This window comes from Pteropus medius, unplaced genomic scaffold (assembly GCF_902729225.1).
Source record: "Pteropus medius unplaced genomic scaffold, Ma_sr-lr_union100, whole genome shotgun sequence".
Taxonomy (NCBI): Eukaryota; Metazoa; Chordata; class Mammalia; order Chiroptera; family Pteropodidae; genus Pteropus; species Pteropus medius.
The window spans coordinates 6,508,329-6,522,831 of record NW_024347791.1 but is presented as its reverse complement, the minus strand read 5'-3'; the positions used below and the strand labels follow the sequence as shown (position 1 = coordinate 6,522,831).

General features: G+C 34.9%; 1 protein-coding gene across 2 annotated transcripts in view; it reads right to left on the bottom strand.

The window, feature by feature from the left end:
* The window catches only part of SLC41A2 (solute carrier family 41 member 2), a 109,901-nt gene that overhangs the window by 55,344 nt on the left and 40,054 nt on the right, over positions 1-14,503 (bottom strand). For both annotated transcript variants that reach the window (XM_039877903.1, XM_039877904.1), the window contains exons 3-4: positions 14,220-14,327; positions 1,863-1,934 (exon numbers count right to left, since the gene is read on the bottom strand). In XM_039877903.1, coding sequence (XP_039733837.1) covers positions 1,863-1,934; positions 14,220-14,327 — 180 coding nt within the window. The remainder of the gene's footprint in view (positions 1-1,862; positions 1,935-14,219; positions 14,328-14,503) is intronic.

Below are 14,503 nucleotides of genomic sequence, written 5' to 3'. Positions count from 1 at the left end.
TCTGCTTTTGTCCACAGGTAACTGGGTTCTAACCAGGTGCTGCCTCACTGGCTAGCACCATTTGTGTCTGATGGGCCTATGTGGGGTTCCCTGTTTCTTATACATCCTTGGTAGAGTGAGACAGACACAGACACAGACTTCAGGCCAGAGCAACAAAGATCAGTGAGTCCCCAGCCACCTCTGGCTTCCATCCTGACCAACAGTTGCAGGGAGACAGGATGAGAAGGGAAGGGCTGATACTAAGAGTGGAAGGAAAAATTAAAAGCTGAGATGGAAATTATTAGAATGATTTGATGAAAACTTTATACTATAACTCATGTTACATGGTCAGTGTTTAGGATAGTTAAAATATAAAATGGAATATATTTTTAAATTTTAATTTATAGATTAATTTATAGTAGTCCACTGGTTGATATTTATTTTATTACCACTGCACAGATTCCTACAGTTTCAAGCAAAAAGGGATCATAGACCGCTCTAATGCAATACTGCGACTTAGAAGAGGAAAATGAGGCCTGAAAAAGTTAAGTTAACAAAGGTTATACAGATAGTTAATGTGAGCGCTGAGATAAGACACCAGATTTTCTCATTTCTAACCCTGGGATCTTAGAAGTAGTTGCACAGATATTTTTTAAAAAGTCTATATTCTAACCTAGGGCCCTTATGACTGATTAAATTTAGCTTTAAATCTTAGCTCTAGAAATCATATCTTTCTATATATTTACCTCTCAGAAACCTAGCCTTTCTCCCAGATAATCAGCAATCCTTGGGGCAGCAAAAGACACTTAGCCTGGACCTGGCTAATGTCACTAGGTCTAGACTTCTGGAAGACTAAAGATATAATCTGGACCTAAGTTATGTTTCAACTCTTGAGCTCTAAGGTGAAATAACTCCCTGGCTACCTTCTCATGAGATCAGACAGAGGGATGCGGGAGTAGGCTTCAGAACAGTCCTAAAGATCTGAAAACATGATTATTCTGACCTCATCTTTGACCAATTAACTGCCAGCATGACCTTGAGCCCCTAACCCATGGTGTCTTATGATTTTGCCCTATCTAATCTATAACTTACACACCCTCAAGGAATCAGGTCTTTAGAGTAGAAGCTCTCTAAGCTCTCTGCAAATTGGCCAATTCAATATTTTCTTTCTATATTGCAAAATCAACAACAAGAACAACAACAACAAAAGTGCCTATATTCCAAAAATTTCTTTATTTCTTTGAATTACTTTTATGCAAACATGTTCTCAACATTATGTCCTAGTTGGCTAACATTAAAATAAGTATTTCCAAATTTCGCACTTGCTAGAGTTACTAAGGGGATGCAGTCTTGTCTTGGTGGGAGAGGAACAGATATTCATTCACCTGAGATTAGAAAGAACTATAGATAATCTATATGTAATCCACGGTTTAGTGTATATGTAATTGATGACTTAATGTGTTCATTTGTTAACACTAATAATATCGACAAATTAAGGAAAACTCAGCTTAAACAAATATATGACCATAATACATAAAAAAAGAGTGAAGTTTAGAGGATTTATATACAAAAACAAAGTAGAAAAAGCACACCTAAGGAATGAAGTACTAAATATTTATTTATACAGATATTAACTCAAATTTTGGCTCTATTACATACTTACGATAGAAAATATTTTGCATATGTATTCCATATTTTGTGTACTATATATTTCTTTATATTTAGAAGAACACCATCAGTTTCTAGAGAAATAAAACTTTCAGAAATCATGGGTATCCATTTTGGGTCCCTGAAACAATTAAATGATAGACTTCATAGCACTAAAATTTATTCCATTCTTACAAGGAACCCAAGATCTATAAACAAATCTGTGAATCGCTTACCTGTTTTAAAGCCAAGTTGCCAATTATTAGGTTCCACTTTTCAATGGGTGAGTCCATCTTCCCAATATTTACCTGTTAAGGTGAATATTTTCATGTATCACTGAACAATTTATATGCTCTCTATTCTGTTTAAACAACATGTAGAGTCTTAAAGCCAAAGATAATTCTTTATTAAATCTGATGAGCTCACACTGCATTTTAAATACAATTCTGAATTCCTTAGCAGTCTTGCATCTCACATTCTGCTGGCCTGAGATGTTTAATTTTTTTTTTTGCTTCATTACTAACTCATAAGAATTAGTAAGTGGGATAGTTAGTACTATCCGCCTTGTCCCGATGTTATTTTACAACTAACACTATCAAGTGTCATCCTAACATTCCAAATTTGATATACTTAGCCCAATATAAATACATAATTTTGAGCTGCTAGTATTTAATTCTATGTAAGAAAACTTACGTAATTTGAAGAATTACTGACCAAAAAAATAAATAAACCCCGGATATAAATAAGTCATTCATATATACATAATTTATATTTGACTCATGACTAAAACTGTTAGCAATAAAAAACTCATTCAGTTCACATATCAATTTTGATCATGTATCTCACTATTAAAGTTTCTACATCTTTCTGCTAAATGAAAAATACTCTCCAAAAAATATTATTCACATATTCAATTGCTCTATAAGCTAAATTGTACTTCTTAATTGTATCACTTAGGATTCAAAATAATGTATATCCAAATCTGACAAGTTTTTCTAATGCAGTATTTTGGAAAATAGTGAGCAATTATTATTAAAAATACTATACTGAGCTGGGTTTCAATTACTAATCATCTGTTTGGTCATGGAAGATAGGTGAATGGGTAAAGCGAGAGATATATAAGAATTATTTTTTAAATTAAACTTAATTTGGGGTGACACTGGTTAATAAAATTATATAGGTTTTAAGTATACAATTCAATAATACATCATCTGTATATTGCATAGTATGTTTACCAGCCAAAGTCAAATCTCCTTCCATCATCATATATTTGACCCCCTTTACCCTTGCCTACCACTCACCCTGCTTCTTTCCCTCTGGTAACCACTAAACTGTTGACTGCGTCTACGAGGCTTTGTCTGTCTTGTTCATTTGTTGCTTTCAGTTTTATATCCCACATATGAGTGAAATCATATGGTTCTCAGCTTTTTCTGTCTGACTTATTTCCCTAAGCATAATTATCTTGCAATCCATCCATGCTGTTGCAAATGGCAGTATTTCAAATCTTTTCTCATGGCCAAGTAATATTCTATTTTGAGTAGCATTAACCACAGACAAACTAGAGTTTAGCTCACTGGCTTTAGACCATTAGGTTAAGTTCTACATCAATATTTTCTATGTCAATCTAGAAAATAGATCCTATTTCTTAATCTCATTCTGGATTGCAGTCTCAAAGTATACAAATATTAAGCATACAAATGCAAATATTAAGATTTGTCAGTGCTTTAGAATAATTATTCATGCTGTCTTTACTTGTATACTTTTTTCCTAAGCCTGAAAAATCTGTTGTGTTTGTAGCTCTAGCATCTTGAGTCTTTGCTCAAACAAGTAATAAGGTGCAAGTAATGTTTAAAGAGTGAACCTATCTCAGGTTTAGTGCTCAAGAAATAGGTATGAGATACTGGAAACTGCAAGACATTCTTGAAAGAAACTGAAGAAAACACAAAGAAATGGAAAGATATTCCATGTTCATGGACTGGAAGAATTATCACTGTTAAAATGTCCATATTACCTAAAGCAATCTATAGACTTAATACAATCTTATCAAAATACTTAAACAAAATTAGTTTTTAAAAGCAAATAAAGATAATTTTATGTATCGGTAATTACTTTAAAAAATAATAAACATTTATATTCTCACTATCTGGCTTTGTCAAATATTAAAATTTTACCATATTTAGCATATCAACACACACATATATGTATATGTTTAAGATCATTATATTATCTCACTGGTATCTGAAGCTCTATTTATATTTCTTCAATTTTTTTTCCTCTTGGTTCTTCATATTGGATATTTCTACCAATCTATCTTCAAGTTCACAAATTCTTTCTTCTGCTATCACCAATGTGATACATTTGATTCTTTTTTACAGTTTCCATTGCTCTTTTAAGATTCCCCATCTGTTCACTCATTAAGATATATGTTTGTTAAATTCTTTGAATATTTCTTTCCTTAAGTTCTTTGAACATATTTATACTACTTGTTTTGAAAGATTTCACTAAATCCAACATCTGGGCCCATTTTGAGTCACTTTCCAATGACTAAACATGAGTCACACTTTTCCTGAAATCACACTTTTATGTTTCTTTTCCACATTTAGTAATTTGAGGTTGAAAACTTGAAAATATTATAATGTGTATAATGACTGGATAATGTTATGTTCTTCTGAGGATTACTGGATTTCCCTTGTAATGGGCAGTTAATTTGTGTAGACTCAAATTACAGACTCTTGTTTGTCTCGCAGTGTGCAGCAGCTCATATTTCTGCTTGGTTCTTTCAGCTACCGACTATTGGTTTTTAGACTAGCCCTTTGGGGATTTCTTTTGCATCTGTGTTATTTAGTGGCCAGCCAAAGATTTGGGCAGAATTTATACTCAAATTCTGGGGCTCATCTTCTCTGCAATTCTCTTGCAGCTGGGATTTCCCCATAAATTTCCACCTGCTCTATGAGCTCCAAATTCTGTTTATCTGATAATTCAAACCAATACAACTTCAACTTTCTGCCACTATAGTTATATGTAAGTCACAGAAGGCACTTAATCGAAAAAACAAAAACTCCCTAACCTCTGTCACCTCAAGCTAGTAAGACTGTAGGTTTTCTGTCACATGACACCCAGGGACTGGGTCTCTCTCAGGCTAAAAAAAGAAAAAAAAAAAGCCATAAACTTTGCAATTCTTACCCACTGTACTTATGGTCTTTTATGAGTCTTTTAAGAGTCTTTTAACTCCACTTTCTACCTCCTTTTGATTACTTTCCATTGCCTTCAAATAGTTTGTCTAGATTTTGTAATTGTTTTTCTCTGGAAAGTTTCACTCAACGTCTTCATTCTGCCATTAACTGGAATTGGGAACCCTGATATATATTTTTTTCATGTTTGAAATATTTTAGAATAAAATATACTAAAACACACACATGCTCACACACATGCATACACATTCTAATATCTTTCTGGATACACAGAGGAGATGCAATATGCGCAAAATCTTGATTGTGATGATTTCACAGAAACATACTATGAATTGAAACTCAACTAATAGTAGACTTTGAATTTGTGCTGTTTATTCAAAGAAGAGGGCCTTACAAATCTAGTCTATTGAAGCAGTTTTAGATTAAAGATACATAGTTCCAATCTACAAAGCTATGGCTAGGGACTGGTATTTATAACTTAAGAAACATACCTTAAAATGAAAAATAGGAATATATAATCCATATCCATCTAACGATAAGGTATGTACGACAAGAACATGTAAAATTTAGAATTACTCCAAATTTAGAAAACAACACTGAGATTGTAACTGTATCTAAATCATACCATAGCTATTAATATCATTCTTTGGGGCTTTACTTTTTATTTTAGAAGTTTTACAATTTGAATTGAAAGTCCAACTTAACATTAGGGAAAGAGGTTTTGCCAACTTCTTCATATCCCTCCACTGGAATGTAACCTCAATGAAGGCAGGAACATACTCTATTTGGTTTATTGCTGATTCCCTACCATATAGAGTAGTGCCTGGCGTACAGTGAAGCCTCAAAAACATTTTTTAAATGAATGAATTAAAAAAGTAGAATGTTACAAAATAATTTTAGAGACTCAAGAGTTCTCTGAGAAGAGATTCAAGGCAAGAGCAACCAATTTTGCCTAGAGTGGAAAAGTGCTCATGAAATTATGGTAGGCGATTCGCTTCTGGGAAACAGTTTCATAGGCTTTAAAAAAATACTATCTTTAGGATAGTGGATATCATTTTTGACTCTTTTATATCTAGCATTCAGAAGCAGAAAATTTTAGGCCTCAGGTAATAGAACTTAAACCCAACAATTTACAGAACACTGTACTTGGCTTATTTTCCAGTTATGTACTACTGTTATATATCTATAACAATATCTACTATAATGCATAGCTACTGTTGAAAAGATAACATCCAGGATAATTATTCAAGTTAATCATCACTCTTTTAGAAACAAATTTTAACTCAATAAGAGGGGAAGATAAAGTTGATTTGAATTCATCATTATTCAATTTCCCCTGTTAAAAAAGGAAACCTTTTTTTTTTGACATATCTTTTTATTTGTGAACGTTTAATCTTTAGCTTTATAGAATAACATGTTTTAAAGACAATTAACCTTCAACAGATCGAAGGAGTAGGCTGTATATGACATCTTATGTTTTGAGTTCTCTATATTTTCCCAAGGCCTTCCTTATAATCTTACGAGCTCATTTATCCTGATTCTCCTGCAGACAATAATAAAAGTGAGAAAAGATCCTTTAATGGAGCAAAAAGATGAAAGTAATCATAGACTAGCCTTCTACAGCTAGAATGATTTTTACTTCTACTTTTACAAGTGAAAATTAATACTACATATGAAAATTGAAAGATTTTAAAAATAATTATTTTTTGCACATAGATGAAAAAGCTGACTTTCAAACAGTACTTGTTTTAAGTTAAAAAAAAAAATTACACTCATTTGCCCTTCTCCCTGGAACCAGTGACTACAGTTAGGAATCAAATACAGCAGTCCCACTTAGAGAAAACAGGCCACCACATTAGGGTGAGGCATAAGAGAAAAGAAAGAGGGATTTCAGGGGTGGAACTGACAGTCTAGACAGTAACTGGAGAGAGGGGAGGCATGAGGTGATTGGTAATGTTAATTAACTGATAAGAAATACAGATAAAAGAGCATGGTTGGAGTAAGAGAAAATCGTGAGTTTAGTTTGAAATGTAGTGAGTGGTGTAGACAACTGAAAATTCAGCTCTGGAGGATGTATAAGCAGTGGTGGACTACATGAAATTACTGACAGAGAGCATGTAGAACAAGGTACTAAAATTATAAGAAAACCTCAAATCAAGAGGATAAGTAAAAAAAAGAAAAAAACAAACTAAGCGGTAGCAATGAAAGAGGTGGGAGACTGAGAATGTGGGGTCTCAAAGCTGAGGGTACTAAAAATTTCAAGGAGAGAACAATCAGTGAAGAGTCTACAGAAGGTGAACGTTTGGGGAGTTTGCTCTTAAGAAGTCGTTAACCAAGAGTTGCTTTAACAGTGGGCAAAGTACCAAAACTGGAACCCAGTTGACAACGCTTCTAGCATTCTGTAAGAACAGTGGTATTCTATCTAACAAACTTGAGATCCAATTCTCTAAGCAATTAAAATACCATAAACTAGATGAATATAGCATGTTATTATAGCTTGATGCCATAAGTGACTACTTTTCCATCTACTAATATGTTTATTTTTACTCCTCTCAAATCCAGAGAAAATTCGAAGTGGCTACTCCCAGTCTTTAATTTTAGCTAATCTTTCAGCCGATTCTGTTGTCTCTCTGAAAAAGGGTTCTGAACTCCAACTATCTCGCTACATACACCGCTACTACCCCGATCCAAGCCAATATCATATCTGGCCTGTATTACTGCAATACTCTCAACTTATCACCCTACTTCAGACCTTGGCCCTTTGAAGCCCTGTCTCAACACAATAGTAAATTATAATCTGTTAAAAATATCTATCGGTTCACATCATTCCTCTGTTCAAAGCCTTCCAATGGCTTCCCATTTCACACAGGAGCCAAAGTCACTGCAATGGCTCTAAGGTAATCTTAGCCCACGTGATTTATCCCTCTCTCCCGCAACACTTGGTCCCAGCCCTATTGGCCTCCATGCTGTTCAACGAACACAGTAGTTCTCAAAATTTGATGTATATCAGAATCGTCTGCAGAGCCTGTTAAAACACAGATTGCTGAACCACACACCCAGAGTTTCTGATTTGATAGCTTTAGAGGGGGATGGGGATTTGCATTTCTCACAAGCTGCTGATACTGCTGATCAGAAGACCACACTTTGAGAACCAGTGATCTAACACATCAACAACTGTCTGTCTCTGGCCCTTGGCACTGCCTGGGCCATTCCTATCTCAAATAGTCTCAAAAAAATAAAAGTAAACAAATTAGATGTGAAACCCTCTTCTCCCTTAAACGTGGCCACTTTTGTTTTTCGAGACCTCTTTTTCATTCTCTTCTCTTTCCAAAAAGCCTCTTGAATTGGGTTCTACTTAGGTGATCCGCCAGTTCTTAAAACATAGACAACAAGCTATGGTAATATGGTATATTCATCTACTGTATGGTACTTTAATTGCTTAGAGAACTGAATAATTCCTTCAGTTTATGGCTCGAATATTTTATAATCACTGACACAATTAGTTGTTTTTTTTTAATTAAGTTTATTGGGGTAACATTGGTTAATACAATTATATAATTTTCAGGTGTACATTATAATTTACCATCTATATATTCTATTATGTATTTACCACCCAAAGTCCAGTTTACTTCAGCTATCATATATTAGATCCCCTTTACCCACTTCGCCCTTCCCCTACCCCCTATATTTGACCCCCTTTACCTCATCTACCTCCTCCCATCCTCCCCCACCCTCTACCCTCTGGTAACCACTAGTCTATAGTCCATGTCCATGAGTCTCTGTTTGTTTGTCCTGTTCTTTTATTGCTTTTAGGTTTATATCCCACATATAAGTGATCTCATGTGATTTTCAACTTTTTCTGTCTGGCTTATTTCGCTTAGCATGATTATCTCAAGGTCCATCAATGTTGCAAACAGCAGTATTTCATCTCTTCTTATGGCTGAGTAATATTCCATTGTACATGTGTACCACAGCTTCTTTAGCCAATCATCTATTGTAGGGCACTTAACCCATCATCTATCGTAGGGCACTTCCACATCCTGGCCACTGTGAATAACGCTGCTATGAACACTGGCGTGCAAATATCTTTATGGATGTGATTTTTTTGTCCTTGGGGTAAATATCCAGTAGACAGATTGCTGGGTCATATCGTAGATCAATTCTTAGTGTTTTGAGGAACCTCCATGGTGGCTGTACCCATTTGCAGTCCCACCAGCAGCACTGACACAATTCTTGACCTATGGAAGGCAGTAACTCTGGCCCTACCTCCTCAAAAAAAGGCTCAGCTAGATCACTCTGCAGTGAAGACCATGACGCTCCCATGTGCCGAGCTTCTAAGCAGCTTTAGACTTCCTCTCTCTTAAATATGAATCAACAAACAGACATAACCAGACATTTGAGGAAAATATCTAATATAAAATATAGCTGCCACAAGAAAAAACTAAAGTTCAAATAAAAAGATTAAGATTAAATTCACCTTTATTCAGTTTTAATGGTACTATGTGATCATATCAAACAGAATTTAATTTGCAGCCTATTCTTTTTTAACCAGATTCCCTACATCATGACCCATTTCAAACTGGATTGGCATGTTTGATCTGTGATTTGAATCTAAACAAATGCTGGATAATGCTCAAGAACGTTGCTTTTAGAAATATTTTCTTTGAGGTAAGCTAGCCAAAATTTTGTTTTTTCCTGGCAAAGTTATCAAGTTGCTTCAGTGCTTGTATGCTTAACTATATTTATCAGAACAAAGTTCATTTTCCGACAAAATGAAACTAAAGCCATCTTTTAACTCTCATTCTAAAAACCTTCTTCTCCCTCAAATGTGGCCACTTTTGTTTTTCAAGACCCTCTTCTTTATTCTCCTTTTCCCAAAAAAAGCCTCTTGAATTGGGTTCTACCTAGGTGATCCACCAGTTCTTAAAACATAATGCAAGTGTAGATCCCTGGGAAAAGACAGCAGATGAAATACATGCATATAATTTCACTAACTTTGAAAACCTCAGTAAAACTACAGAACAGTTTTTGTTCTGTTTTTTAAGACAAAAGCTAAAGGTATATACTAGGCACACGTTCCAGCTGGATGCCGAATGGCCAAGCGTTCAAATCAATAGCAGTGACACCAAATGTCACCATGATATAATGAACTTCTAGGATACTAGAATAAATGTAAAACTTATTCGAATTTTAAAAATTGTGTTGCCATTTTATTACTAAACGTTTTAGAAATCATTTCTTAGCACTGAGAGCTTCTCTAGATTGATCCTGCGGTCACGATACTTCATATTTGTAATACTATACAGAGGCCCACTTTCAAACACAGTCATTAGAGAATCGAGATTGTTTTTGGCTAGTTTTGCCAGTCTAGATACTGCTGATAATGATAGTGTTACCAAAGTATTTGGCATTCTTTCCTCTCATATAACATTTGGTAAGATAAAAGACTTCTCTTTAATTTCTGGGTTTGAAGATTTGGTTGATAGTGAGGATGCAATCTCATTAAAATAATTTCCTATTACATTGCTTGATGATGATGCTTTGTAAATATTTTAAGGTGAATCCAAGATTGTTGCCCTAACACATATCTTTCATTTTAATATTTTTACACATACTTACTCCTTCACATGATAACTTGAGAAAATTTTGTTTTTAAACCTTAGATCTAAAAGCATAACAATAGAGAGATGTAACTGGCCTCTAAGACACAGACACACAGAAAAGAATTTCCATCTATATCTCAGCTTTTATTGCATCCATGCCAATTTCAGCATCTTCTCAAGGGCAGAATGATAGGGTTTTTATAGAAGATGTCATTTAAGACACACTTGTACGCTTCAAGGTACATCTACCTGGCTATTTAAGAGAATTCCAGTAAAAAAACTGTTTTCTCCACAAGCAACCACTGGTTATTAGTAAGTCCTATTACTGTTACCTTCAGAGTAAAATATTAAGGCTATTTTGTTGAAACAACTCTTTATAATACATAAGTTCTCTTCCACCTTGTTTTATTTTTATTTTTTTAATTAAATTTATTGGGGTGACACTGGTTAACAAAATTATATAGGTTTCAAGTACAAGATTCAATAATACATCATATGTATATTGCATTGTGTGTTCACTACCCAAGTTAAATCTTCCAATACCATATATTTGATTCCCTTTGCCTTTATCTTGTTTTAATAGATTACAGAAATACATCATACGGCAGCTTCAGAATCTCTTCTATGTCCTGTAATTTTTCTTAGGCCAAAAGAAGTTTTCATTCGGGAATCTAGAATTAGCTAAGAGGGGGTCACAGCTCTGAGACCCATGGCTTAGAGGGCCCTAGTTTGGCCCTCCTTCAGCTATGCCCCACCTCACAAGGTCAAGAGCACATAGAGCCCAAGGAATGTGCACACTCAGAGCCTGTGCGTCATCCTCTTCTAGGTCGTGCTCCAGATACCTGGGACCATAAACTTTCCTGACCAAATGGCCTGGAGGCCAATGCCAGGGCATCATCCTGAAATTGGTCCTTCTGAAGGCAGATCCTGTCACCACTGGTGCATACCCAACGCAAGGAGTACTCAAGGGGTGGCTGTTTACTGGAGGTATAGAAGGAGCTTGGACATGGAGCCTGAGCTATGTGTGAGGTCTTTCAAGGTGCAGGACATAGAGCCAAGGGTGAGGAAGAAAGAGAGGCAGGACTCAGACCAGGGACTAGCTTTCTCCACAACACCATGTTCCAAAGCAGAACTCAAGAAGTCCAAGAATTCATTGGACTTCCAGATCTTCAAAAGGATATTATCTGCCAAAGTAGAAAGACAGGTATATTTCCTTTAATCTGTAAGTTTGTTGTATAATTTAAAACTATACAGACATATATTATATGGGGCTCCATTAATGGGCCACCATTTATATCGCGGACCAGGCCCACCTGTTGAAGTGAATCTGTAGAATGCTTAGAAACATGACATTATTACCCTGACATCATTACACTGATTAGATACAACAATAACCTGGAATGGTCTTTTCCCAGATTTTGATAGGGTTAACTCACTTTATCATTCAGGTTCCAGCTTACACGTCACTTTTCAGAGAAGTCTTCCCTAACCACTTAGCAAACAGCCCTCATGAATCACCCTTCATCACATTAACCTGTTTTATTTTCTTCGTTGTCTTGACCAATATCTGAAATCATTTATGTAAACTCTATGACAGCAGAAACCTTGCCTGTCTCGTTAATCATTTATAGACTATAGATTCTTATTTTATGCCACATGTTATTATCTGTAACTATCATTTATTTTGTGGCTCAAATTGTGCCAGATCTGGTTAGTATCTAGTAAGTTACCTGTGTATCCTTTTGTCATGTCCCATTTTTTTTTTCTTTAACCACATCCTTACTTTCTGACCCCACAAGATATTCCAGGATCATCTTACACTTTTATGCCCCAGCCCAAGGAGCTTAGTTTCTATTATTCTCCATTCCCTTTAATATTCAATAATTACAATGATTACATGCAAAATTATAGACTAAAGTGAACTTAGCAAAGTAATTCTACTCTATGAGGTTTGGCTCCACCTTAATGACTAGCTGATATCCCCAAACATCATCTCTAGGTCACCAGTTAACTACAGAGATAAGCAACAGGATTATACCCATAAATAATAATTTTTTAAATAAGGACTATTGAATGTTTTAAAATATCAACTACCATAAATATTGTTTATGGGCACTAAGACCAAGAACATAGGCGAGCACCTTTACAAGGTAGAGGAGGAGATGATTAAGTTTTGGTCACCGATGTTATTTACTAATTTTATAAACTCTGACACAGTTATCCTCTGTAGGTAAAAAGAGAATGTTCTAGAATGTAGCTTATTCCCTTATGTACTTACTAGTTCTGTGTCCTTAGGAAAGTTACTCAACCGTTCTAAGCCTCAGCTCCTTCTCTGTACAACAGGAATAACAGTGCTTATTTCATTGGGTCATTTATAAGACATCCTTGTAAAGCAGTTAGCACAGTCTTGGCACATTATGAGAGCTCACTAATACCTAACATTTTATTATTGTCCTGGGCAGAGTATGGCTATATGACCTTTACCATACAAGACAGGGGCTTAACACGTTCCATAGGGCTTTATTTTATTTAATGCATTTCTTTTCCAAGCATGTGCTTTATTCAAGAAACCTTAAGGAACTCACAGTTGCCTGTGGGGGAAATGAGAGGGCAGAAGGAAGAGAGAATGTTCCATCAACAACACAGCTTCCTCCCAGTGGTTACCTTTAGATACACAATCTTTTCCCCTAGGTCATAGATAGATTCATTTGCAGTAGCAATAGAAAAAAATACCTCTTATACTACAGGCACTGTAATCGGTAACACCCTTAGTTAATTTCTGGCTAACATTTAATGGGGAGATGGCTCATCAGAGTGAACCGGACTAGATTTAACCATACTTGGTCCCACGATGGTGAAAACCCAAAGAATGTTATAGTGAGAAAACAATGTCTTTTGAGGCTTCTAAAAATAACTCAGAACTCTGTTAATGGAAATATTTTCAAAATGTTTAACCTTTCTGGATGACTATTCAGCGATATGTAACTAAAGCCTTAAAAGTATGCATTTTCTTCCGAATGGTAATCACAGTCCTAGAATCACAATCCCACAAGAAATAAAACTGTATATATAAAAATATTCATTACATTGTTTATAATAGAAAAACACTAGAAAGAGCCTATATATCCAAAAATGGATGGTAGATTAAACTGTGGTAGAATTTTATATCAAAAAAGTACATTGTCAATAAAATAATGGCATATGTCTACATTTATTGATATGGAAAGATGATCATGATGTACTGATCTTCAAATGGATATCATGGATTATAAAATATATATGATTCCAGTTCTTTTTTAGAATATATATTATATATCTACATTATGATATACCTAACTATGTATAATTATAGCTATCCATCCAAGTAGAGAAGAATCTATACTAAAATATTAATAGTGATTATGTGTAGATAAAGAATTTGAGGTAGCTTTAAATTTTCTTCTTTATACTTTTCCCCCTTTTCTTCAGCTTTTACAATAAGCATGTATTACTTCTATCATCACAAAAAGTTTAAATACCAACCACTGAATCATAAAGAATCTCAATATCTGACTTGTCCCATGTCTTAAGCACTGATGATAACTGCCAGATGCCCTGGAATAAAAGGGGGGCCTATAATTCTCAGATTAGACAACCCAGGGAACTCACAGGGTATCTTATCAGGCATAACTACTTAGCATAGCACTGAGGTCCAGAAATTTATCATATAAACAGAAGAAAAAAATTTTCCCTGACACAAGCTCTCCTTAATAGAAACAGCATATGTAATATACATACTTTGAGGTAGGCAAAAACTTACTGCAGTGGATAATCTAGATGCCAACGTCATTTCCAAGTTCCCTTTGAGACCAAGTAGTGCAGGAACTAAAATGAAAACTTCAGTTACTTTTTTGAACACCTCCCAGTGCTGTAAGAAAAAAAAATAGAATTTTCTGACACACTTTAAAAAACATTTTAGAACAAAGACATTTCTAAAAGTCTCAGCCTTTTTTCTAATGTTGCATTTACATTTTGAACAACACATGGCATTGAATCAGTGAACTTTTAGCTTAACACCATCTCCAGAGCTCCAAAGCCTTGAGT